Source organism: Nicotiana tabacum, chromosome 17 (assembly GCF_000715075.1).
Source record: "Nicotiana tabacum cultivar K326 chromosome 17, ASM71507v2, whole genome shotgun sequence".
Lineage (NCBI taxonomy): Eukaryota > Viridiplantae > Streptophyta > Magnoliopsida > Solanales > Solanaceae > Nicotiana > Nicotiana tabacum.
In genome coordinates, this window is record NC_134096.1 from 39,001,690 (window position 1) to 39,027,963 (window position 26,274).

Sequence of the window (26,274 nt, forward strand, 5' to 3'; positions counted from 1 at the left end):
TCCGCCTAAGACCAAAATCACCCTACGGAGCTATTGGAACCATCAAAACTTCATTCCAGAGTCGTTTTTATACAAGTCAACCTACGCTCAACTCCTACGACTTAAACTTCCAACTTAGGGATTATGTGTCCCATATCACTCTGAAACTCTCCTGAAACCAAAATCAAACACCCCAGCGAGTCATGTAACTACAATAACACAAAAGAAGCATAAATTAGGAGATCAGGGCTAAAATACTCAAAACGACCGGCCGGGTCGTTACAGGTTTAACCGAAAGCCCAATAAGCTTTATCAAACTTATAATTTTACCCACTAAGTATATAAAGCCACCTTATGACTTCATTCTTTTATTCTCTCAATTCTCTCGGCAGTTACTCTACGTCCTCAAACCTTAATCCTTAGAATAAGTTTTGAACTTATCTGAATTTCTCATCTTAATTCTTCAGTTATTATTTTTAGTTTTAAACTTTAAAGAATTAATTGTTCAAATCTTTAGTTTTTCTTTTGTTTATTTTGTTGTATTGATTCCTTAGCATATACAAGATTAGGATTTTCTTATTTTTCTCTGATTTATGCCCTCACCCTAGTGAGATAGTTAGTAAGATTAGATTGTTGTATGTTTTATTCCTTAATTACTCCTACTAAGTTATAACTTTAAAAATTGAGATCATTCATTGGGATTTTCAAATGCAAGAAAATTCTCTTTTCTAAAGTTGAAATTTAATCCCTCTTTTCTTAAGAGCAAAAATTCAGTTTCTTTCTTTTAACAGTATGATCACGATTTCTATATATAATAAAAACATGAAATTTTTGGATGTTTTTTTACTATTATTGGGTAAATCGATAACCGAACCGATAAGGATCGATACCCGACTAAACGATACCTGATAATCGATATCTTATCGATTCGGTTATCGGTTTAGTATATTTATACACCGACAACAGATACGCCGAACCGAACCGACTAATATCCACCCCAATTAAACACAAGAAAATAGTATAATCTGTGCACATGGGACATAAATTGTGATTTTATAGTCCGTGAGCTAAGTTTTACCTATAAGGCAAGAGTTATAAAATATCTCATAAATTAAGTTGTGGCTTCAAAATCTCTAATCTAAGTTTTGCCTATAAGGCAGGTGTTGCGGACTATCTCACAAGTTAGAACAATAAGGTAATGTAAAGTGTTGCTCATGCGAAATAAATTGTGGCTTTAAAATCTCTGAGTTATATTTTGTCTATGAGGCAAAAGTCGCAAAGCCCATAAGTTATATAATGTAAAGCATTATCTTTGCCCGGCATAACTTGTGGACCAATAATATTCGACAAATAGAGCAACAATGTTCATCACATTTTTGCTAACAAATCTCACTCTAGGTTCCTCAATTCTTCACAAAATGTACTAAAATTTCAACCATAGATTCCGAATCACAAACCCAGCAAATCTGAATGGCATTTTGGATCAAACTTTAATAACTCATAAAACTTAATTTTCTGTTCTTCAAAAGCTTTAATTCCAATAATGGTGAAATTTTGTTTCTTCAATAAAATTCGTTGAAATCAGTGTTAAAACAACAATCTAAATATCAAGAAATAACACCCATCAATTTTCAGCAACAACCAACTTCAATTTATAGAACCTAGAATTGAAATCCTTCATCTTCGACGTTTATCTTCTCCTTCGTCTTTTATCTGTTGCTATTCAGTTCTCGCTTCTGCAACTTTTCTTTTCGGAGCCAAAAATTAATAGTAACACCAAAGTATCCTATTTCTTCCATTCACCCATGTTGTAATTTATTTGTTTAGTACTAGAAATAAAAAATAATAATAAAATAGAAAAAGAGATCTTTTTTTTACATTTCCTCCCTCTCTTTTTCATGTGAAACAAGAACCGATGTTACTCTCGTCTTGAAAGGTAATTATTAGAGCAAATTGACAAAGAATAAAGCAGTTAGGGTTGGTTTGATTTACTTACAGGTTATGGGGATATTATACTATATTGATTATATTGAAGAATTTATTATATATGGATTACTCAATTTAAAAAGATGTTTTTTTGTCTTTAAATTTCTGATCCTTGCTTTATTCTTGTTTTATGTTTTATTTGCATAAAAATTACATAACTTAATATTGATATTATTTAATGTTGCCAATCAAATATCGGTTTAAATATGCGAGGGGTCATTTTTTCTATCAAACAAACATTATACTCCTTCCGTTTCAATTTATATGAACTTTGTATTTTCTTTTTAGTTAGTTTCAAAAAGAATAAACCAATTACTAATAAGAAAACTCTTAACTTTAGGATTCAAATATTACTTTTAATAAAAAGTTTTCGCAGCTACACAAATTATATATATACTTAAGAAAACAAGTTTCAAAAGTCTTATATACACACAAATATTATGTCATATCTAAAATCACAAGTTTAAAGAAACTCATCGGTTAAATAGGTTTATATAAATCAAAATTAATGAAATATTATTTTAAGTTAAATTTTATACTATTAAAATAATTGCTCCCATATAGCACGGCCAATAAATAACAGATGTACCACAATAAAACAACCCCGAATTCACAAAAGAAAGAAATTTGCAGTAACTAAAGCAGAGTCCAAGACCCAGCATTGACTGCCAAATTGAAGGAGAGGAGAGGAGAGGAAGGGTGTGAAAATTGTGAAAACCAAAACCGATCTTCACGCTCTGACAAAAAAATAGAGGAAACAACCCCCACTAACGTACGCCATAATCATATGTCTCTTTCGACGTTACAGTATCTACCAGAGATTTTTAAGGAGTCACTTTCCAATGTTTCTAAAAGTACGCGTGGTGTTACAGTGTACGGCCCCCCCTCCCACCTCTACTCGACACAAACAACATTGCCTTATCTTTGGACTGTCTTCTGGACCACGACAATAGGATCTTCTTTCTCTGCTATTATGCGCCTCTCTCTCTCTCTCTCTTCACACGTGGTAGGCCTAACTGACGCCTGACCCCACCCCCTCATCAACTGTTTTTTTATTTAATTTCCTTTTTCCTGATAGTATATACTATTTCATCCGTTCACTTTTATTTGATACGTTTTGACTTTTTACGTCCCTTAAAAAATAATAAATAAAATATATAATTTATCACGATATCCATATTAATTGATGTATATTTTATTGAATTTAAGAAAATAATTTAAAATGAGTAATAAATACTATGGGTATAATATGAAAAAAATACTATATTATCTTAATATGCGTAAAATGACAAATAAAAATAAAAATCTATTTTTAGTATACATATCATGTCAAAGTAAACGGATGGCGGAGTAATTTCTAATTTTTTCTATCTTTGAAAAACAGAAAGGTTTTTCTATTTTTATATATTTTTCTGAATCTAAAGTGCCAGATTCTTGGGCGCCACTTGGCACATGGATATGACATGCAAACACGCTCACCTTAGTGACATATTTTTATATATTTATAAATAATTTAGTAATTTTGTCAATATGAATTGATTTTATAATTATATAAATATTTATGATTTATTGAGATCATAAAGTTTCAATTTTTTAATATTTTAGTCAATAAAATATCCTTACATAAAATGAACGGGAAATAATAAACTTCTATATATGGAGTTTCAAAATAGCCGAAGTGTTTAATGTCAAAAAAGCATTTCAACTAGTAGTATTGTAAGGAAAAAAAACAGCTAAAGTAAAGAAATGTAAAGACAATAAAAATAAGAAAAGGAATGGGCGGCATTGATTATCTTTTTTTTCTTTTTTTCTGTCACCTATAAAATACTGTAAAGAGGACTGGAAAAGAGTAGTAAGTTAATGATTTTGACAATCAGTGAAGTTAATGATTCTTTCATTTTAAAAACACATAAAATTTGAATGAGAGAATCCTTTTCAGATAAAATTAAAGGGAGAGTGGTTTTCCACGAAGATGGAAAGGGATGATTTTGGAATTGAAAATCTGGAACAAATCCAGAAAGTGAAAGACAACATTATCAAAAGCAAAGAATAAGGTCAAATTCTTGGAAGATGTCTATGGTACCATCAACAAAGATGGGGTGTTAGTGATAGCCATCATTGTTGAGGACACTAGCAAGAAATATACAACCCTCCAATTCAGAAAATAAAGTAGTAGTATAATTTTCCACTGACAAATAAGTTTTGTCTTTACAACACCTAAAAGATTGTGCCTTCATAATGGAAGATTCCAAGAAGGGAAACAAAAGGTCGCATTGATGGCTCATTGAATCTGTCTAATGAGCAGTGAGGTGAGTGTGACCACTGCTATTAAGTATAACTTTTCCTGATACACAAAGTCACAATCAATCCCATTGTCATGTTAACTGAGAAACAGTCATCTTATATGGCATACACTCAAAAAGCTTTTCCTGCTCATTTCCATTTTCATGTTGAGTGGTCCTCAAAATAAACATTGCTTCTCAAATATACCTTTCAAGTATCAACCACTTACTTTGCAATCCTTTTAGACTATGGGGAATTAAGTGGATGACAATCAGATAAAAAGAAGGGAGTTTAAATTATAAATGAGATAAAAAGAACCTTTAAACTTGATTGTGAATTCGAACAAAGAATTTTTAAGATTTTTGAAATAAAATTTATATATTTAAAAATTACTATAAGTCACCATAATTAACAATTTAAAATATTTAAAAAATATAAAATTAAAAAAATCAATATCAAAGAAAAATTTGTTTGACTTTCAAAATTCAAGCGATGCCACCTAAATTGGGACTGAGGAATTATGGGCTTACTTTTTACTTACCTAAATTTTGGTAAACATAGTTATACTTCGACGACCAAGCAAATATTTGATGAAGAGAGACAACAAATTGGTCTGAATATCTCGATTGGAAAGTGAGGAAGGGAAAACCTAATTAGTATTATTTCCTTCGTTCATTTTTATTTGTCTATTATGCTAAATATATATTTTCATCCATTATACGGAATCAAGAAAAAAATAATTTTTTTTTTTTTTACCCTTATCATTAACTACCTATTGTTCAAATCATTTTTTAAGACTTTTAAAAATACTATTATTATTACGAATAAAATTATAAAATACATCCTTCGTTTATATTTTTTTTAAAGGGGTGCAAAAGTAGGCAAGTAAAAGGGAAGGGAGGGAGTATTACTTATAGATCTAATAGAGATAGCTTGGGCATGATTATCAAAACAAGAAATGAATACTACTTTTCAACTTGTTCTTTTACAAATCATTACATCTGCCTGCAAAGTAAGGGAATTGCTTGGTTTTGGAGCCACATTGTCTTGAATTGCTAATAACCAAATACCAAATTTAATACTCCCTCCGTTCAATTTTACTTGTTCATTATGAATTTTGTACATCCCTTAAGAAATATTGAATGAATGACATAATTTATCATGATACCTATATTAATTGATATTATTTTTAATGAATTTGAGAAAATTATTTGAAATGAGTAATTAATATTGTGGGTATTGTAGACAATAAATTTGCATCGAGAAAATAATCGAGATCGAAAAATATTACAACAATCGTAGTATTTAATTTCAAATAATATGAGTGTACAATCTCTATGAATCCTCTGATTCTTATTTCCAATAGTAAATAAATCCAAGGGCCTTTGAGTTTGATCTTGAATATGTAGTTTGTTGTCGCGAACGATGATCTTGAATTCAACTAGCACGAACTTTGATTTGAACTCGTACTCCTTGAATCTTGATTTGTTCTTCGTTCTTGAGCTTGAAGCTTGAAACTTGTAGAGAAATTTGCGGCGTTTGATCCACGAGCTTTCTCTTACTTCTTGTTATAACTTCTGATATTTTTTTTGGGTAATGAAGACCCATATTTATAGTTGTGGGAGGGAAGAATTATGATAAGAACAAACTCTTTTCGACCAATCAAATTGAAGTGTGACAAGGCAGTATTTGATTGGCCAGAATATGTCACTTGCACATGTGGCGCGATTTCATTGGCCTCTTAATTTGACTTGACATGCCTTGTCATTTTGATACGTGACATGATCCTATTGACTTTTCCGTTTGACTTGACGTGCCATGTCATTTGACACGTGGCATAAAATTGGCCTCTAGGAAGATAGAATCTTGGGCTTAATGAAGTGGGCCCATCGCTTGTAGCCCAATGAACTTGGACTAATTTATTAAGTCCATCTATATCGGACTTATATAATTAATCCAATTATATTAGCCCAATAAATTTATTTGGACTAATATATCTTAAATTTAAAATATAGTCCAAATTAAGTTATGAATTTAATTTTACGAATTTTATGTCTACACATACATCCATACATATGTTGTTGCTTCCTTCAACCCAATGAACTTGGACTGAATTATTAAGTCCATCTATATCGGACTTATATACTTAATCCAATTATATTAGCCCAATAAATTTATTTGGACTAATATATCTTTAATTTAAAATATAATCCAAATTAATTTATGAATTTAATTCCATAAATTTTACGCGCCTACAAATGTCCCTACTTCAATACATGTGAAGGTAAAAGCTTTCAAGACTAGACTTAAGTACTTATGGGAACAATTAGTATCTTCCTTCTTACAAGCGCTTAGCCGGATTAATTCATGCATACCTCTTTCAACTTGTAGCTTAAAATGGCTCATTCTGTCAAATTAAGGGAAAGAGTAATAGCTTCTTTTTTTTGTTATTATTTTGAAAGTAGTACGTCAAATCTTAGATAACTCAATTTAAATGAATTGACCAACTGTGCTTATTGATTTCAAAAGGTTTGCAAGTGAACTTTTCCTTTGCATTTGAAATTGTAGTGAGGAATTCATTTTTCCACTCACATGCAGTAATAAGACAATTGATGCTTTAGTTATGTCACGATCCAAAATTTTCACCGTCGAGATCGTAATAGCACCTAACATTTCACTTGTTAAACAAGCCAACGTTAGAATAATTTATCCTTTTTAACAATTTAAATTTAATTAATGAAGAAGAACTGATGTGACTGCAATAATCCAAATATAAATGCGGAAGCTAAAATCGTAAAAATATCTGCTACAAATCCCTAACCCGATGTCACAAGTGCAGGAGTTTCTAGAGTAATACATACAAGGGTCTGAAATAAATACAAAGTTGTCTGAATAAAAATATACAGCTAAATAAAAATAAAGACGGAGACTTCAGGAACTGCGGGCGCTGAGCAACATCTCTGCAAGCTGTCCAATCTGAGCTCTCTAGTAGCCGCCGCTGGGACAGTCTCCAAAATCTGCACAGTGTGTAGAGTATAGTATCAGTATAACCGACCCCATGTACTGGTAAGTGCCGAGCCTAACCTCGACGAAATAGTGACGAGGCTAAGGCGGGTCACCTACTCTACAACCTGAACGCAGTGTATAATAATGACAGAAAATGTGAATACTGAACAAAATTAAACTGTCAACTGAAAATAATAACCACGGCCTCAAGAATAAACCAGTGTCGTCCAGAATCACCAATCTTTAATAATTCATATACAAATACCAAAATAAAACCAACACAGCTCAAGAAATGAAAACATATAAGTTGTTGCAGCGCGCAACCCGATCCCACCAGACAACACAAATTCCTCCCTTATTTTACCATAACGATATCAACAACAATAAATAACATATACATATGTTGCGGCATGCAACCTGATCACACCATATGTCAATATCACTATCATAATTCACCCTTATTTCACCATGTCAATCCACCCTTATACCACATGTTGCGGCGTGCAACTCGATCCCACCGTATAGTACAAATTCACAATTCAAATCATAGAAAAACCCTATTACAATTCCAAGACACCAAACTGAACAAATAGGAAACCTTGTACAATATGATAATCCGAATAAGTAATACTACACAGCGAGACCAATCCAGAATTTACAATTACAAGATACAGATAAACTAAATTGAGAAAACAGTAGGAGATTATGAAACCATGAAAAGAACTAATATTATGAACAGGAGAAAACAATGACTACAAATAGCAATTTGGCATATAAACACATTTAGAGCGTATAACAAATAAGACAGGGAAAGAGATAATATAAGAAGAACGGGGAAACAGGGAACAACAGATAATTCGGCGGCCCATAAGCACTCGTCACCTCACATGTACGCCACTCACATGAAATTCACATAGCAAATACTCTGAGGGTTACTAATTCCCTCAAGTCAAGATTAGACACAACACTTACCTCGCTCCAAAGGCCACTCAATGCTCAATCACAACTTTTCCTCTAGAATCTACCTCCAAACCACTCGTATCTATCCACAAATGACTCAATAATATCAATTATTGCTAGCATAAATTTAGATTTCCCAAACTTTTCTCCAAAAAGTCAAAAATTGACCCCGGTCCCACTTGATCAAAATCCGAGGTTCGAACCAAAATCTATTTATCCATTCACCCCCGAGCCCGATTATATAATTAGTTTTGAAATCCGACCCCAAATTGAGGTCTAAATCCTCAATTTGCACAAAATACCCAATTCTTCCTAAATACCTAGTTTTCTACCATGAAAGAATAAAGATTAGGGCTAGGAATTTAATGGGTGATGTTAGAAATGGAAGAAAATGAGTTAAAGAGTACAAACATATGAATTGATGTTGAGTTTTCTCTTCAAAACCGCACCTAGGCCGAGCTCTAATGGAGAGTTTATGAAAAATGGGTAAAATCCCGTTTTGGTTCTGTTTTAAGGTCTGGGCGTCAGGCCTTCTTCGTGTTCGCCAAGGGCCTGCCGCGTTCGCCAATAGCAGCGGCCCGAGTAGCTTTCGCGTTCGCGAGTCTTCCTTCGCGTTCGTGAAGCCTGCTTCCCCCTGGCCTTCGCGTCCGCGAGCCAATGCTCGCGTTCGTGTAGAAGAATGACTGACCCCTCCCCCAAGTCTCAAAAGCTACGCATTCGCGATGAGCTGGTCGCGTTCGCGAAGGGTAAGGCCCTCATTGTTTCGCATTCGCGACCCAGCTACCGCGTTCGTGATGAGCAGCAGCCCGAGTGACTTTCGAGTTCGCGAGGCTGCTTCCCCTGGCCTTCGTGTTCGCGAGCCAATGCTCGCGTTCGCGTAGAAGAATGACGGACTCCTCCCCCAAGTCCCTAAAGCTACACGTTCACGATGAGCTGGTCGCGTTCGCAAAGGGTAAGGCCTCCATTGTTTCGCGTTCGCGACCCAGCTACCGCGTTCGCGATTAAGAAAATCACCCTGCCCCAGTTTATTCTTCGTGTTCGCGAGAGTACTTTCGCGAACGCGAAGAAGAAAACACCAGATAACAGCTGAAGCCAAAAAAAATCCAGATTTTTCTAAGTTTCAAAACACTCGTAGCCTATCCGAAACTCGCCCGAGCCCTCGGGGCTCCAAACAAATTATGCACACAAGTCCAAAAACCCCATATGAACTCGCTCGTGCGATCAAAATAACGCCTAGAACCATGAATCGGACACCAAATCAAATGAAATTATCAAGAAAACTTTAAAACTTCTTTTTTCACAACCGAACATCTGAATCACATCAAATCAGCTCTGTTTCTCACCAAATTCGACAGACAAGTCATAAATATTATAATGGACTTGTACCGGGCTCCAGAACCAAAATACGGATCCGGTATCAATAAATCCAAACATTAGTCGATTCTTAATTATCATAAATCTTTCAAACTTTTAATTTTCAACAAAAATCAATAACTCGAGCTAGGGACCTCCGAATTCAATTTTGGGTATACGCTCAGGTCTCAAATTACGATACGGACCAACCGGGACCATCAAAATACGGATTCGGGTCCGTTTGCTCAAAACATTAATCGAAGTCAACTTAAATAAATTTTTAAGGCAAAATTCTTATTTTTATCAGTTTTTAACATATAAGCCTTCCGGAAGAACACCCGGACTATACACGCAAATCGAAAAAAACTAAAAATGAGATTTTTGAGATCTCAAAACACAAAATTAGATTCTAAAATATAATATCTCTAAGTTTTCAACAAAGTAAAATGCTTCCTTTTCACGTAGATCAATATTAAATTTGTAGGGACATCAACTTGATTGCCTAAGAACAAGGCAGTTCGCGATATAGTCCAGTTCGTCCACGTAAGTAAGTTGCAATCATCAAAGGAATTGGATTTGTCTTGCATGCCAATACTAATACACCTACTAAGATATTTTCCTTATTTTATTATAACTCCAAGACCTTTTTGCAAATCTGCTCGTAAGCAGGAAATACTCACCGCCTCGTGGAAATCCTTTCCGATCAGGAGAATAACTCTTATAATTTGAATCCTTTCTGGAGTCTGATTAGAGCAGCTATCCCACATCGCCACTTTACTTTTTAACATCACCTTCTGACATCTATAAATATCATATGCATCATTCTATTATCACCAATTTCAGCCTTTGCAAGCTACTTTAGATCTACTTTATATGACTTGGAAGCATTGATGTAAAGTAATTTCTTCTTTTCTTTTGCTTTTCTTCCTTTGTTGGTTTTCTTCTTCTTCTTTTTTTTAGGTCAAACGAGAAAGATATGTTCTTATTTAACGGACTGATTCAAGCATGAAGAAAGTGATCTTAGGGTGTGAAGGTATGGACACTCATCTCCACTCGAATATCGGAGAGATTACTCTCAAGATGTGAAGAGATAGATATTCATCTATGTCCGAATATCGGAGAGATTACTCTCATGGTGTACAGGTTCATACGGCATACAGAAGGACAAATCCAAGACAACATATAGAAGGGCTAATTCTCAACAACATATAGAAGGATCAGCTCGCAATAAGACCGACTTAAGGTGCAACGGGACTTAAATGTCCACCACCTTAAGATTAGAAAATTACAGATCCTTTTTTATAACAACACAATAGGGCTCCAAGAACTATTAAAGAAAATAAAAAAATCAAAAAATGTGTGGAAACTAAAAGAAGGTAAAGAAATAAAAAAGAAGATAGAAATTAAAGATAGATTGAATACAAGAAATAGTTTCTTGAATTCAAGAAGTCTATTCTTGAAGTTGAATCCTAACAACAACAATTAGCTAACGAAAAACTAACCGCCTTTGGTAGAGAATTAAAAACAAGAGATAGATTATGAAACCCGACCCTTTAGAATAACAAGAACAACAATAAGCCTAAACTTATTACCTTTCTTGAATACCTAGAAGTGATATAAGATTTCGAATAGGGTTTAATCTTACCACCTTAAGTTGAGTCTTGAAGGTTGAAGAATAAATCTAAGAGTAGCCACACACAAGATTGCAAGAAAAATCTCACAATTTTTATTGATAATAGTCTATAATAATCTCCCCCTAAAAACAAAGAAGACACCCCTTTATATAGGGATAGGGTCTCGAAATTCTACCTAAAATAATAAGAAAATAAAGTCCTAAATTACTTTGGACAACAAGTCCAACTACCTTAGAAAAAGGAAAAACACTAGGAAATAAAAACCAATTCAATCTTGAAAAGTAACTCTGACAATCTTAGGAAAAGGAAAACATAACCTTAACTACCTAGGAAAGCAATAAATCTAGTACCAAAATATATGGAAATAAGTTAAAACCAATCTAGAATAGAATCTTAAAAGTCCCAAACCAATCTTGGATAGTGTCACGACCCCAAATTCCCTCTGTAGGATGTCGTGATGGCACCTAGTCTCTAAGACTAGGTAAGCCTATCAATGCGGAATAATAATAAATATCTGAAATAAATAAACTACAATTCAAACAATTTCAACTCCCAAAACCCGGTAGAAATAAGTCACAAGCTTCTAAGAATTTATTCTTAATGTCTCTATATGTCAAGGTCTAGATAAAATATAAGGAAGCAACATAAAATGATAGAAGGGGACTCCGGAGTCTGCGGACGCTGGCAGATATACCTCGAAGTCTCCGTGCACAGGTAACTCAATGACGTCTAGGCTGGTAAAATGTACCTGGATCTGCACAAAAAGATGTGCAGAAGCGTAGTATGAGTACACCACAGCGGTACCCAGTAAGTGCCAAGCCTAACCTCGGTAGAGTAGTGACGAGGTCAGGTGAGGCCCTACTGGAATATAATAATGGCATGGTAAAATGTTTATCAATGTAGTAAAATAAAATGACATTGAAAATGAATCAAATAGTATGTCACATTTAATGACACCAAATAATTGCAAATAATATCTCGTGGAAATCAAAACAGAATTTCCTTCAACTTTATGAAAATCACAATAATAATCAAAGGCAACTACGGCCATAAATCAATATCAACAAGGGCACTCCCGAGGTACCGCCTCGTAATCCCAAATCATAAATAAATTCACAATATCTCATTTCCTTATATCACCGCGGGAGCCTTCACAATTTATTTAAAGAAAATATTTTCCCGAAATAGCATCCCGCGTTTTAGCCACCCTTATCACACCGCATGACTTCTAGTAGTTCCCCTACTAGCCACGCGTATCAAGCCACCCTTATCTCACCGCATGCGTTTCAACACCCAGACCTTATACCACCGCATGCGTATCAATATCACAATATATCACAATTTGCACCTCAAGTGCTCAAATAATTTAACTTGCCAAAATAATTCAACAACAATATTTTTCCACAATAAAGAGCTCACGGCTCATGCCAAAATAAATCATCAATAATAGTTTGCCACAATAAAGAGCTCACGGCTCATGCCAAAATAAATCATCAATAATAGTTTTCTACAATAAAGAGCTCACAGCTCATGTCAAAACAATTCATCAATAATATTCTTCCACAATAAAGAGCTCACGTCTCCCTCACAATGAGTATACAAATATTCAGGAGTAAATAATTTAGGAAAATAATATTTCAAAATCTTTACTACGTTGCTTCAATATCAAGTTTAAAAATGTCAAATACTTCATATTAATAATATTTAATTTAAAGAAAATCAACCTTCAAATAATGCACAGAATAAAAGAAACCAAGTTTCAACTAAACAGGTAAAACAATTAGTAAGAAAAGATCAAACAAATTTGAAGTATATATCTCACATCAATGATGAAGAATATAACAAGATAAAATAATTAAATAAATGCGCAACAGTGATCTACACAATTTAAAAATATAATCTTTTGCAAATTAACCCGTGTACACTCTCGTCACCTCGTGCACACGACTTTCAACACATTTCAATAATCACATCAATACCAATTCTAGGGGAAATTTCCCCCACACAAGGTTAGACAACTCACTTACCTCGACTTGCTCCAATTTAATCAAGTATTATGCTTTTTCCTCGATTTTCTGACTCCGATCGACTCGTATCTAGTCATAATTAATTCGATACAGTCAACAAAAATTATAGTAATCAATTTCATAAGCAAATATTATATTTTCATTAAAAATCCGAAATTAGCTCAAATTTTGCCCGTGGGGCCCACATCTCGGAATCCGGCGAAACTTATAAAATCCAACCCATTCAATTACGAGTCCACCCATACCAATTTTACCAAAATCCGATAAAAACTCGACCTCCAAATCTTAAATTTTTGTTTTTGGAAGATTTTGCAAAAATCTTGATTTTTCTTCCATAAATTCACGGATTCATGATGTAAATGAGTATGAAATCATGAAATATAATCAATATAGGATAAGGAACACTTACCCCAATGTTTTTCCGTTAAAATCGCCCAAAAATCGTGCTCCAAAAATCCAAAACGAAATGAATGAAATGAGCAGTTTTGGTCCTTAAGTTTCTACCAATCCGTCACTAAAAGCCCATTTTTCGTCACAAAAAGTCTACCAGAAACAGCTCTACCAGTCTTACTTCAATTGATCATAACTTTATGTACAAATATTTAAATAATAAATGGTTTAACTTTTCGGAAACTAGAATCCACCGACTACAACTTTCGTGTTTTGTAATTATTCTGATTCCTTATGCATTGCGAGATATAAGCTCCCAAAGTCGGCTGCATGCATCAGAATTTCTGGCGAAACTGCTCTACCAGCCTTCATTCAATCCGTCATAACTTTCTGTACAAATGTCCAAATAATGCATAGTTTAACTTTCTGGAACCTATAATCATACGACTACAACTCTTATGTTTTGCACATTTTCTGATTCCTTATGAATTACGAGATATAAGCTTCCAAAGTCAGCTCTGCGATTGCACCGGTTGCTGTCCAAAAACAGCTTCTGCAGCAGAAAATTCCAGCAGTTCCTTTTTGTCCGAAATCCATTCCGTTAACCTTCCGAAATCCACCCGAGACCCTCGGGACCTTAACCAATTATTCCAACATATCCCAAAATACCATACGAACTTAGTCGAGGCTTCAAACTACATCAAACAACATCAAAACGACGAATCGCACCTCAAATCAAAATCAATGAACTTTGAACTTTCAAATTCTATACCTTGTGTCGAAACACATCAAATCAATTCGGAATGACTTCAAATTTTGCACACAAGTCATAAATGACATAACTGAGCTATGAAAATTTTCAGAATCGGATTTAGACCTCGATATCAAAAAGTCAACACCTCGGTCAAACTTCCCAAAAATTCAACTTTCGGCATTTCAAGCCTAATTCTACTACGGACTTCCAAATAAAATTTCGATCACGCTCCTAAGTCCAAAATCACCATACGGAGCTGTTGGAATTATCAAAATTTTATTCCGGGGTTGTTTGCACATAATTTGACATTCGGTCACTATTTGAACTTAAACTTTTAATTTTTCATCAAAATTCCATATCCCTGGCTAGGGACCTCGGAATTTGATTTCGGGCATACGCCTAAGTCCCAAATCACGATACGAACCTACCAAAATTATCAAAATACTGATCCGAGTTTGTTTGCTCAAAATGTTAACCAAAGTCAACTCAATTGAGTTTTAAAGCTCTAATTCACATTTTAATTCATTTTTCACCTTAAATTTTCCGAAAAAGTTTTACGGACTGCACACGCAAGTCGAGTAATGATAAATAGTATTTTTCGAGGTCTTAGAATACAGAATTAATTATTAAATTTAAAGATGACATTTTAGGTCATCACAGATAGGATCTTGAAAATCTTGAAAATCTTGAAGGCAACTTGCAAGCAACTTGGCACCAACTTGTACCCAACTTCTATCACGCCTATTGAACCTTTCTTAGGCAGCAAGCAATTTCTTTTTATGTTATAAAAAAAATGGCTTCATGTAGGACTTATTGGGCTGTAAATTTGGACACATTTTAGGTGCCAAATAGGTCCAACAATGGCCTTATTTGGACCTTCTTCACAGGATGTCTCTTGGGATCTAATCCACCTGTTCTTGGACATGAATTTGAACCATAAAATAATTATAACACCTAGACAACTCATATCCTTTATCCTTGAGCTCTTCCTCCCAACTAACAATTTATTTATTCGCTCCTAAAGTCCAAGGACCTTGATTTGCAACCTTTTAACTTGAGATTTTGTTAAAGGCCCTCTTTGAGATTCTAAAGCTTCATCCTTGTCCTTGAATAAAGTTGAGCTTCCTAGGATGCTATCACTTTTAAGGACAAACCCATGAAGAGGCCAACTTAAGGTGCAAAGGGACTTAAACGTCCACCTTAAGATTGGAAAATTATAGTTCTTTTTAAGCACAAACTCGCGAAGAGGACAAATTAAGGTGCAAAAGGACTTAAGCGTCCACCTTAAGATTGAAAAATTATAGTTCCTTTTAAGTGGAAACCCGCAAAGAGGCTAACTTAAGGTGCAAAGGGACATAAACGTCCACCTTAAGATTGAAAAATTATAAAGCTTCAATCCGAAGGATTGGTGGACTTGTCGACTTCAACTTGAACGCTTGGCAAACTTTGAAGACTTGGCAGACTTTGCAGACTTCAAATTGGAGACTGACAAACTTGAAGATTTGACTGACTTAAAGACTTGGCAGACTTTGATGCTTTATCTTGAAGAGCGGTGGACTTTTAAACTTCAACTTGAAAAATTAGCAGACGTGAACACTTCAACTTGAAGACTTGGAGGGCTTGAATACTTCAACTTGAAGACTTGGAAGGCTTGAATACTTCAACTTAAAAATTTGGAGTGCTTGAATATTTCAACTTGAAGACCAGCGAATTTGAGGACTTCTACTTGAAGACTGACAGACTTGAAGACTTGGAGGGCTTAAATATTTCAACTTGAAGAGCGGCGAACTTGAAGACCGACTAGACTTAAAGATTTGGCGAACATGAAGACATCGTGAATCTTCGGGCTTCAATGCAAATACTTAGTAACCTCCTAAAATACTATAATCATTCCATCGAAGATACCAATTTACCATAGAGGCTTTCCCCCTTTAAATCAAATAGGATCAAAAGTTTAACAGAACAATGGTATCTCAGCTCAATTTTCAAGTGTTGATTGAATGGACTACATTCCATCATACTTCATTCGAACAATGATTGGGGCACTATGTATCTTTTGAACTTATGCGACTAAACTTAAAATGAAACTCTAAGTTGCCTACGTACCTAGGTGAAGAGGATCAAGTCATACAGTAGTTCAGAATGGGTGAGTTTTTTAAGTGTCCTAACTTTTGCCTTGGCCGCCTCTTTCAAGATTTTTAACCTAGCGGACTTTTTTTTTTGGGTAGTACACAGTTTATACTCTTTCGGGCTAGGAGTAACATACAGTTTATGCTCTTGCATTAAGAAGCGTATCGACTTGTAATTTAAGCTCGTATTTTGAGAAGCGTTGCAACTTGAAGATTTTGCTCAAATTTGAAGAGCTCCATGCCATACAGTTTAGGCTCGTGCAACTAGGAGCATAATAATTTGAAGACTTAGCTTATGTTTCGAAATTCTTCACAACTTAAAGACTTGCTCAATTTTGAAGAGCTTTGTAACTTGAACTTTGGCTCGAATTTGAAAAGCTTTGCGACTTGAAGTCTTTTCTTGACTTTGAAGAGCGTCCGACTTGAGTCTCAGCTCTAATTTGAAGAGTTTTCGACTTGAACACTTTGCTCAACTTTGAAGAGCTTTACAACTTGAAGACTTTGCTCGAATTTGAAGAGCTTTATGTCTTAAAGATTAGTTCAAATTTGGAGAGCTTCATGACATACAATATAGACTCATGTACCAAGAAGCATTATCACTTTCAGTTTAGACTTGTGCATTGAGGAGCAGTATAATTTGCAGTTTAGGCTCGTACGTTAAGGAGCGTTACGACTTGTAGTTTAGGCTCGTTTGTTGAGGAGCATTACAACTTGTATGAACTATTCAGTTTCATCTTCGGATGAATACTTGCCCCCATTCTCAGCATCGTCTGCTTGAGGCTCAAAGTCAGGAAACCTTTGATCTCCACTTATAGTCATACTCAATTCCATATCATGTGCACGAGTTGCTAGTCCTTCAAATGTTTTGGGCTTTATGCCTTGTAAGATATAACGAAGACTCCAATGCATGCCTTGAATGCACATTTCGATGCCAAAAGTTTTGCTAAGGCAATCTTTGTAGTTGAGGCTTAAGCTCTTCCAGCGTATGGTGAAGTCAATAACTGGCTCATCCTTTCCTTGATGAGTGTTTGTAAGTTCTATCATGCTTACGATACGCCTTGTGCTATAGAAATGATTGAGAAACTCTTGCTCCAGCTGCTCCCAACTATCAATAGAACCAGGTTCAAGATCTATGTACCAATCGAATGCATTACCTTTGAGAGAACGAACAAACTGTTTGACAAGATAATCTTCGTACGTTCCAGCATTGTTTCAAGTTCCAACAAAATGCGCTACATGTTGTCTCGGATTTCCCTTGCCGTCGAATTATTGCAACTTAGGAGGTTGATAACCAACATGAATCTTCAAGTTATCAATTCTTTGCGTATACGACTTTGAATATGTGAGAGATAATTTGGATGACGACTCAAGCTTATCTTTGATAGCCTCCATGATGAAATCCTTTAATCTTTCAACGGGAATCAGTCCTTTAATGGAGATTTGGATCTCCTTGGTTGTCGTTGCTTGCTTTTCGAAAGAGTCTCCTTTTTTTTGTGACCTTTGAAGATTTAAAGGTGTTTGTCTGGATTCTCCTTCTACGATACTATCTAATTTATTTGTTAACTTGGAAAGTTTAGCATCTTGATCTTCACGCTCTTTGACAAGCCTTCAACTGTTTTCGTCAAATTTGCAAGTTGTTCTTCTACGGTAGAAGCTTCAATAACCATGACTTGCATGATCACCGTAGAGAATGAAGAATGGTATAAATCATTATTGGGATAGAACTTAGAGGTCGCATTAATGGAGACTAGAGTAGATCCAGCGCTCAAGTCATCATCATCGGCTTTCATGAAAGGTTTCTTGGACTTAGATAAACTAAGTTGGGGGAGAACTTTTTCAATCCTTCTGGCGATGTCGTCCCAATTTTGGGCCGTGCTTGTTGAGGATCTTTCTCTTTGTGATGACGCGGACAACATTTGGAGTGTTTGTTGTCCTAAAGAGTTTGCTTTACTCCATGTAACTGGCCCAAATCTTCCAAAGGTAACATCGAGAATGTTTTCTATTTTAGTGTAGAACTTGGAATTAGCAACCTCAAATGATGTGATTTAGAGTTAATCTTCTTTGAAGCCATTTCGATGTTCTTGAACTTTGGTGATTAAAAAGTTGAGATGAGAGGTAGAGATTGTCCCACTGGGCGTGCCAAATTTTGTAGACAATAAATTTGCGTCAAGAAAATAATCTAGATAAAAATATATTGCAACAATCGTACTATTTGATTTCAAATAATATGAGTGTACAATCTCTATGAATCCTCTAATTCTTATTTCCAATAGTAAATAAATCCAATGGCCTTTGAGCTTGATCTTGAATATGTAGTTTATTGTCGCGAACGATGATCTTGAATTCAACTAGCACGAACTTTGATTTAAACTCATACTTCTTGAATCTTGATTTGTTCTTCGTTCTTGAGTTTGAACTTGATTGCTTGAAGCTTGAAACTTGTAGAGAAATATACGGCGTTTGATCCCCGAGTTCTCTCTTGCTTCTTGTTATAACTTCTCGTATTTTTTCTGGGTTATGAAAACCCCTATTTATAGTTGTGGGAGGAAAGAGTTATGATAAGAACAAACTCTTTCCGACCAATCAAATTGATGTGTGACAATGACGTATTTGATTGGCCAGAATATGTCACTTGCACATGTGCCGTGATTTCATTGGCCTCTTAATTTGACTTGGCATGCCTTGTCATTTTGATAAGTAGCATGATCCTATTGACTTTTTCGTTTGACTTGGCGTGCCACGTCATTTGACACGTGACACCTAACTAGGCTTTTAAGAAGATGGAATCTTGGGCTTAATGAAGTGAACTCATCACTTGTAACCTAATGAACTTGGACTGAATTATTAAGTCCATCTATATCGGACTTATATACTTAATCCAATTATATTAGCCCAATAAATTTATTTGGACTTTTCCGTTTGACTTGGCGTGCCACGTCATTTGACACTGACACTAAACTGGGCCTCTAGGAAGATGGCATATTGGGCTTAATGAAGTGGGCTCATCACTTGTAGCCCAATGATCTTGGACTGAATTATTAAGTCCATCTATATCGGACTTATATACTTAATCCAATTATATTAGCCCAATAAATTTATTTGGACTAATATATTTTGAATTTAAAATATAATACAAATTAATTTATTTAATTCCGTAAATTTTACACGCCTACGGGCATTAAGACAATTAAAAGTGAAAATATATTTATAAAATAGTGAATAAGTATACTGCAATCCTTCTCTTTTCAGCATCTTGGACATCTCACCCAAGCAAATAAATAAATCAGTACCACTCTAACATGTGTGCTGCAAAATCTCAATTCCCAATCCCATCCCACTGCCCCCCACAAAAAAAATGTCTCTTTAAATCACCACCATAAATGAGCAAGAAAAGTCATATGACATTGTAAAAGAGTCATTAAGGTCAATATGCCCTTAGCGCAGGGCAGTGCAAAGTACCTAATTCAAGAGGACCACATTTTTCCCAAAGATGTGCTACGACCCATTTCAAAAGTAGGTTTTCTTTGCAAAAGTTGGGCATGCATCCAAACTTTATTCAGAGATTGATTAAAATGTCCAACGTCTATGGAAGTGAAATCAAAGGAAAAAAAGTATCTCTAAAGCTAATCCATTCTCATGTTCTGCTGCCTCACAAAAGTTGTGCTACGTACAAACTCTGATATTTTTATGAAATTATGATTTTTCAACTTAAATTGGTAATAAGAAAGAATAAGAACCTCTTAGTTGATAGCTTTTTCAATAGATTATATAGACAACTCAACTTGATTAAGGATTAATATAGGCAACTCAATTTGATAGAGACTGAAACGTAATATTTTGTTTTTGTGAATCTATTCGGCGACTCTTATATCAGTAAAACTTCCAACATAGTAAATTCCGTATTTCCAAATCAGTAGACTTTTAATACATTAAATTTCGAATACCACATAATTAAAGCGATAAAATAAAAAGGGTGTGTGGAGATCAAAGAATGAACAATTCGTTTACTAGTATCCAAAGGGAATTTACAGTAAGCCTGACACTTGTAAGATCTGTTATTCCCGCCAATATTGCTGTATTTGTAAATAATAATTTTGCAAAATATAAGTTAACGTTATGAAACAATAATAAATTCGAGCTCACTGAATTCACAGTGTTTCCTTAAGGAATTTAATCCCCTCCTAGTACCCAAGGTAATGGATTATTTCCTCCCAGGATAGAACGAATAACACACTGGTGTAGCGGTACTTCAAACCCCAGTGTTTCAGCGAACACAAAGTTCGGTGGCAAATCACACTTACAGTTGCTTTGTTTGAAGTTAAAAACAATGCAAAACGAAGGAGTATATACTCAGAAGATCGTATGGAAATGCTGAGAAGGAGTGCAATGTATAACCAATTTGTTGAGCGAATTGTATGTTGTGTGTTGAGTGTCTTTCTTCAACATCTGCTGCACATATATATAGCAGTAAAATGTTGAAGAAGACCAAACGTCCACCCTTCATGGTGGAGCAAGCATTACATGTTTGTGGATCAAGCACTTCATGTTTGTGGAGCAAGCACTTCATGGTGGGAAGAGCATTAGGCGGCTGCCAAATGGTCAATACACGGATTAAAAAATATCCGTTACAAATGCAGATAATCTTACGTTAATATTTACTATTAAAAAATAAATTTGGTCCAAAAAATTAATCAATCAATTGACCAAATCCAAATCCAAATCCAAAGAAGAGAATTAGGCGGCTGTCAAATGGTCAATACACCGGATTGGAAAATATCCGTTACAAATGCGGATAATCTTACGTTAATATTTACTATTAACAAATAAATTTGGTCCAAAAAATTAATCAATCAATTGACCAAATCCAAATCCAAAGCCGAGCGACGACGGCGCGAGGCTTGCTTTTTTTTTAACTCTTTAAGAGCTACAAGAAGAGCAATTATATATATACCCACCAAAAATGTCTTCCTCTTTCAATATGGGACAATGTCTCATTGTCAAGAAGGGGAAACTTAAAATTTTACTCAAAATTTCATTTTCCCTCCATTTCCCATTCATCTTTCATTTTAAGAATATTTCATCTTAAAAACAAAACCTCAACAAAATCAACAAAATCTGCAACTCTATTTTTCTCTATCTTTTTTTCTTCATTGTTGAAAATTTTCGTGTGTGCATAGATCAAGACGACATGTTAACATGCACGGTGGCATTCATATTAGAATTACACACAGGGCAAGTTTGCTGTAAACTGGATCCACAAACTGTGCAGAGGCACAGATGCCTGCACGGTAACAGCAACACACAGGATTCCATCTCTCCACACCTCCTGCACATTCTGTTACTTTTACTTTTACCCTCCCCCTTACCCTGCGCCTCCCCCGCTAACGTGCGCACTTCCTCCTCCTCCTCCTCTTTTTCCTCCCCGTGGTCGCTGCTACCGCAGCACGACTCGACGTCTTCCTCCATCACACCTGCGGCGGCGGCGACCCCTGTTCCAGCGGAGAGGCGCTCGTCGCTAACGTGTGCCAGGACTTGTTCCAAGTTGTTACGTAACGAATTGGCTGTGGCTTCGTTCGTTTGTGCTAAGTCCCTCCACAGTTGATTTTCAACGTGAAGACTCTTCACTCTTTCTTGTAAAACCAAATTAATCTTCCCCATTCTCTGTATTTGTTCATCTTTTTCATTCATTTTTTTCATCACCCTTTCACCAATCGTTGAGACCAGCATTCTCGCTTGCTGTTTCTGTTGTTCTTCTAGTTCCAATCTTATCTTTTTGGTCTGTAAATAAATAAATAAACCACATCAGCACATAAGAAATGATAAAAAAAGAGCCCCTTTTTTCAAATTGTGATATATTTTAAGAAAAACTTACATGATGAGAAATAATGGAGTTGATATCCAACTGATACTGTTGAACGAGCGGCAAAACGTCATCACCGACAAATGATTGTTTTTGAGGGCCGGTAGCAAAAGCAGTACTACATGTAGCGAACTGATGATTGAGTGAATCTCTTGAACGTTTCCTCGGAGCGACATCAGTTGTCGGCAGATTAAAGGTAAGGCCACTGTCAGTGTTCATCGATGTCTTCGGCTGAACAGAATCGCAAACAAAAGTTTGATGAATGGGCAACAAGTTTTCTGACATTGGCATCGCAAGAGGTAAACCGGTACCCATCTGGGTATTATATGTAAATCCAGTCCCCAGATTAGAATTTACCAAATTCTCTGCAATTTTCTCTGAAACCCCCATCTGGGTATTATACCTATTTGAGATGATTTGCTGTTGCTGAAGAGGAAAAAGATTGAGATGTCTTGCTTCAACATCCATGAAAAACCTCTTTGATCTCTGATTCTTTACCTTTCGTTTTGGTTTCAAATTGTTCTTTAGAGAAGAGATATATGGGGAGAATGTGGAGAGAAAGGAAAAGGGAAGAGATAGCATGCAAATGGAGTTGGCGACTAGAGAAGCAAGAATGGCCTTTTGCCTTTATTTAAGCGTTTGGTTTTTGGACAGAGAGAGGATAAAGTCAAAGAAACCTAGAGAGAGAAAAGTCATAGATGTAGCGCGAATACCGATACGAAATGCTTTTGAAATTAGTAAAACTAAAGGGATTGCCTGCGTTTGCAACAACCATTCAATAGATCACTCAACTTTTTTAATAAATTAATGACATCGAGTTTTTTTATTATTTAAATCAGATTATGGGAAAAGTAGAATTAGGCGAATCATTCCAGATGTAGTGATAATTAATTGAATAGATCCACTTTTGTGCATCGAGCGCATTCTGCGTTCTACTTCTCGATCTACCTATGACTTCCCTGCATCCATACACTTGTGTCCAATTAATAAATTTCATGTGTGAACCTATGTAATTTCTTCTTCCACACAATTAACAACAACGACAATTGGTGGGAAAAAACAACAATCGTACCTTATTATCAAACAAGTGCGATCCGTTAATATAAATATTCCCTAATCATATTTTTTTTAAATCCTATATATAGAGAGAGAGTTAAAGGTGGAGTGGATAATTCGATCCTTCCGTCCTTATAAGAAATTCAGGTTTGAATTGAAAAAATGAATTGCTTTTATAAACAACGCTTTACTGCTCCTATAAATTTATTTGGAGTAAATTCAAATTAATCGATATATTCAATATTAGATGCCTAATACTATATATAGGAAAATTGTAGATTTAGTTAATACTCGTTGTCAAGGACTAGATCCATCAATATTAAAAAAAGAGCACGGAGAATCCAAATAGTTGATGTAGTTATAATTCTAACTTGTCCACCGCAGTTATAATCCAAGAGTATGGAGAATCCAAATAGTTGATCTGTAGACGGGTGAAGCCGAACCCTAAGCCGGCCTGATTCTTGATAAAATAAATCGAGTAAAGGACGCGATGGTAAGGAACCAGAATGGAGGTAGGGGACTCATCGAGTCAGGCACCGGGGGCACGACGCCCGCCCTCAAGTATATCGAGGCAATGACCTCGGGATCGGTCCAAATCCCAAGAGACTTCGGAGAGCATTATTGGGCAATCGAACACGATTAACGGAAGGCCGTAATATTCGCGACCAACCGGGTATCACATCACAGATCTAGGCACGTACCAACGGGAATCCAGTAATCAGTTAAACGAGAGATTTTTACCTTTTATAAAATTGTACTTAGGGTATAACTCCCCTATTATATAAATGAGAGTCGGATTGTTCATTGAACACATTGTAACGCGCATCCCAAAACAATATACTATTATTTTCACTGTCATTCATAGCTCTTATTCTCGTTCATCAGTGCTAGCCATTGAGAATCCGATCGAGGATGGATATTTCATCAAGGCTGGAATCATTCTCCTCTTATGGTTTGAATTTACTATATCTTTATTTGTTTAATCTAACACAATGTATCATTTGTATCTAATTAATCCACGTATCCTTAAAATTACTTATAAATTTAATTGTTATCCATTTTTTAGGGTAAACAATTTGGCGCCCACCGCGGGACTTTAGATAATAGTGGCAATTTGTTACAAATTTCCATAACGCACCCTATTTTACACTTGTTCTTTGAAGTGTCTTCAATTTCAGGTCAAAATTCAAAATGTCGAACTCCCAATCTGCACCTCTAAATGTGGATGTTAAGTTCGGTCACCACGGCGAGAACAACAATATGGTACCCAGTAACAAGGTGCCCCATGTCGATCCAAGCGGAGTTCCGGTCGCAGACCCGATCGATGCTAACTCACATGTGGCCACCAATGCGAATCTGCCTACCGATCTTGAGAACAACGCCCCGACGAGCGCAAAACACACACTTAAATATGCTCGCTAGTCGAATATAGTATAATATAATATCGTGTCCACAAAGATTGGATTTAAACAGTGTTATCGTAGTTTCTAACTTGATTGCTATCCAGGAGGATCAACAATGGAGATTTATATGATTTCTAACTACAATTAACTAAGAACCTAAAGCTATTGACTAATGACAATCGCAACAAAGGTAAGCAAGAAAGTTATCAATGGGAGAAAAAAAAGGTTGATAGGATAGGTGCAAGATAATTGTTCGGGATCTAACTCTAGATAATTCACTTCTAATGTTCAAGTGAGTCTCTCGAATTCACTTAATTATCAGTACAATTGTTTAGTAGAAACTTCTCTCTCGATTAAGTCTCAACCTCATAATATGAACCAATTTAAGCTTTGTGAAGATATGCAAGAATGAGTAATGGATTGATCTTTAGGAGAACATCTCTCAATTATCGTCCTAACTAGGTTTAATCAATGATTCAACTAGCCTCTTTGGATTACTTAGAAGAATCTATGAACTCAACTAACAATATAATGCAAAGATATCACAAGTTATGCCTCTTTCGATTACAAAAACAAGTGAATATAGATGTAACAATTAAATTTTCCAAAAATAATTGAAATACATAAAAATAGAGTTATAGTCCACAAACAATCATCAATACACCAAATCCATCAAAACCCCAAAAGGATCTACTCCATAGACATGGAGAAGTTCTTCATAAATGTAATTAAAGTATAGAAAAACATAGATTCAGTCCAAACCCGGATCATTAGTAAGGAAGAAATGATGAAATCCTTGTGCTTGTGTTCTTCCAACTCCTTCTTAGCCTCCTTAGGTCAAAAATCTGTCAAAACCCAAAAATGGTGTTTTTTTTTGTGTTTTTAAGCCACCCCTAATAAACCCCGGACGAAATTACCTTTTTTAGCGGAATTGAGAAGTTACTCTAACATTTTTGTGCTATCGCATCGTATGTCGCGCCGCACCATGCGACGCGCTTGTGGACAATTCCAGTACTTTTCACAATTTCATTTCTGGACATAATATGCACTGCCGCCCCGCCCCATGAGGTGCAGCTGTATATTTTTCTTCGAGTAAGTTTGTTTCTCCAATTTTTGTCATCCGGACGTGGTCCTTGACCCCCGAACGCGATCCCGGTTAAATCCTTTTGGCTTCTACTCATACTTCAAAGCTCCAAATAACTCGAATTTGCTCCGCAATATCTAAATAACTCGGAATCACTCCTACACGGTATAAAACACACAATAAATGTAAAACACTACTAATTAAAGCTCAATATAAGTAAAGTGCAGTGAATTAGAGTGCAATAAGCGACAAAAACACAGGATTATAGCCTACCATCACGTCTGCGAGGGAGTCTGATCGACAACCCAAAATACACACGACGGTGAAGGAGGTGAGATCAACTGGAGTGATCTTCGAAATGATACAGGCC

At 35.5% G+C, this 26,274-nt stretch overlaps 1 protein-coding gene across 1 annotated transcript; it reads right to left on the bottom strand.

Moving 5' to 3' along the window:
* Window positions 1–21,606: 21,606 nt before the first annotated feature.
* Window positions 21,607–23,058, bottom strand: LOC107808826 (BOI-related E3 ubiquitin-protein ligase 1-like). The gene is made up of 2 exons (XM_016633392.2): window positions 22,374–23,058; window positions 21,607–22,279 (listed from the first exon to the last, which is right to left on the bottom strand). The coding sequence occupies exons 1-2, from the start codon at window positions 22,941–22,943 to the stop codon at window positions 21,680–21,682; spliced, it is 1,170 nt and encodes a 389-aa protein (XP_016488878.2). The 5' UTR covers window positions 22,944–23,058; the 3' UTR covers window positions 21,607–21,679.
* Window positions 23,059–26,274: the final 3,216 nt, after the last annotated feature.

Coding starts and splice junctions, on each gene's coding strand:
- LOC107808826 (XM_016633392.2), bottom strand. CDS start 22,943: ATGCTATCTCTTCCCTTTTCCTTTCTCTCCACATTCTCCCCATATATC. Junction 22,280..22,373: donor ACTCCATTATTTCTCATCAT/GTAAGTTTTTCT, acceptor ATTTATTTACAG/ACCAAAAAGATAAGATTGGA.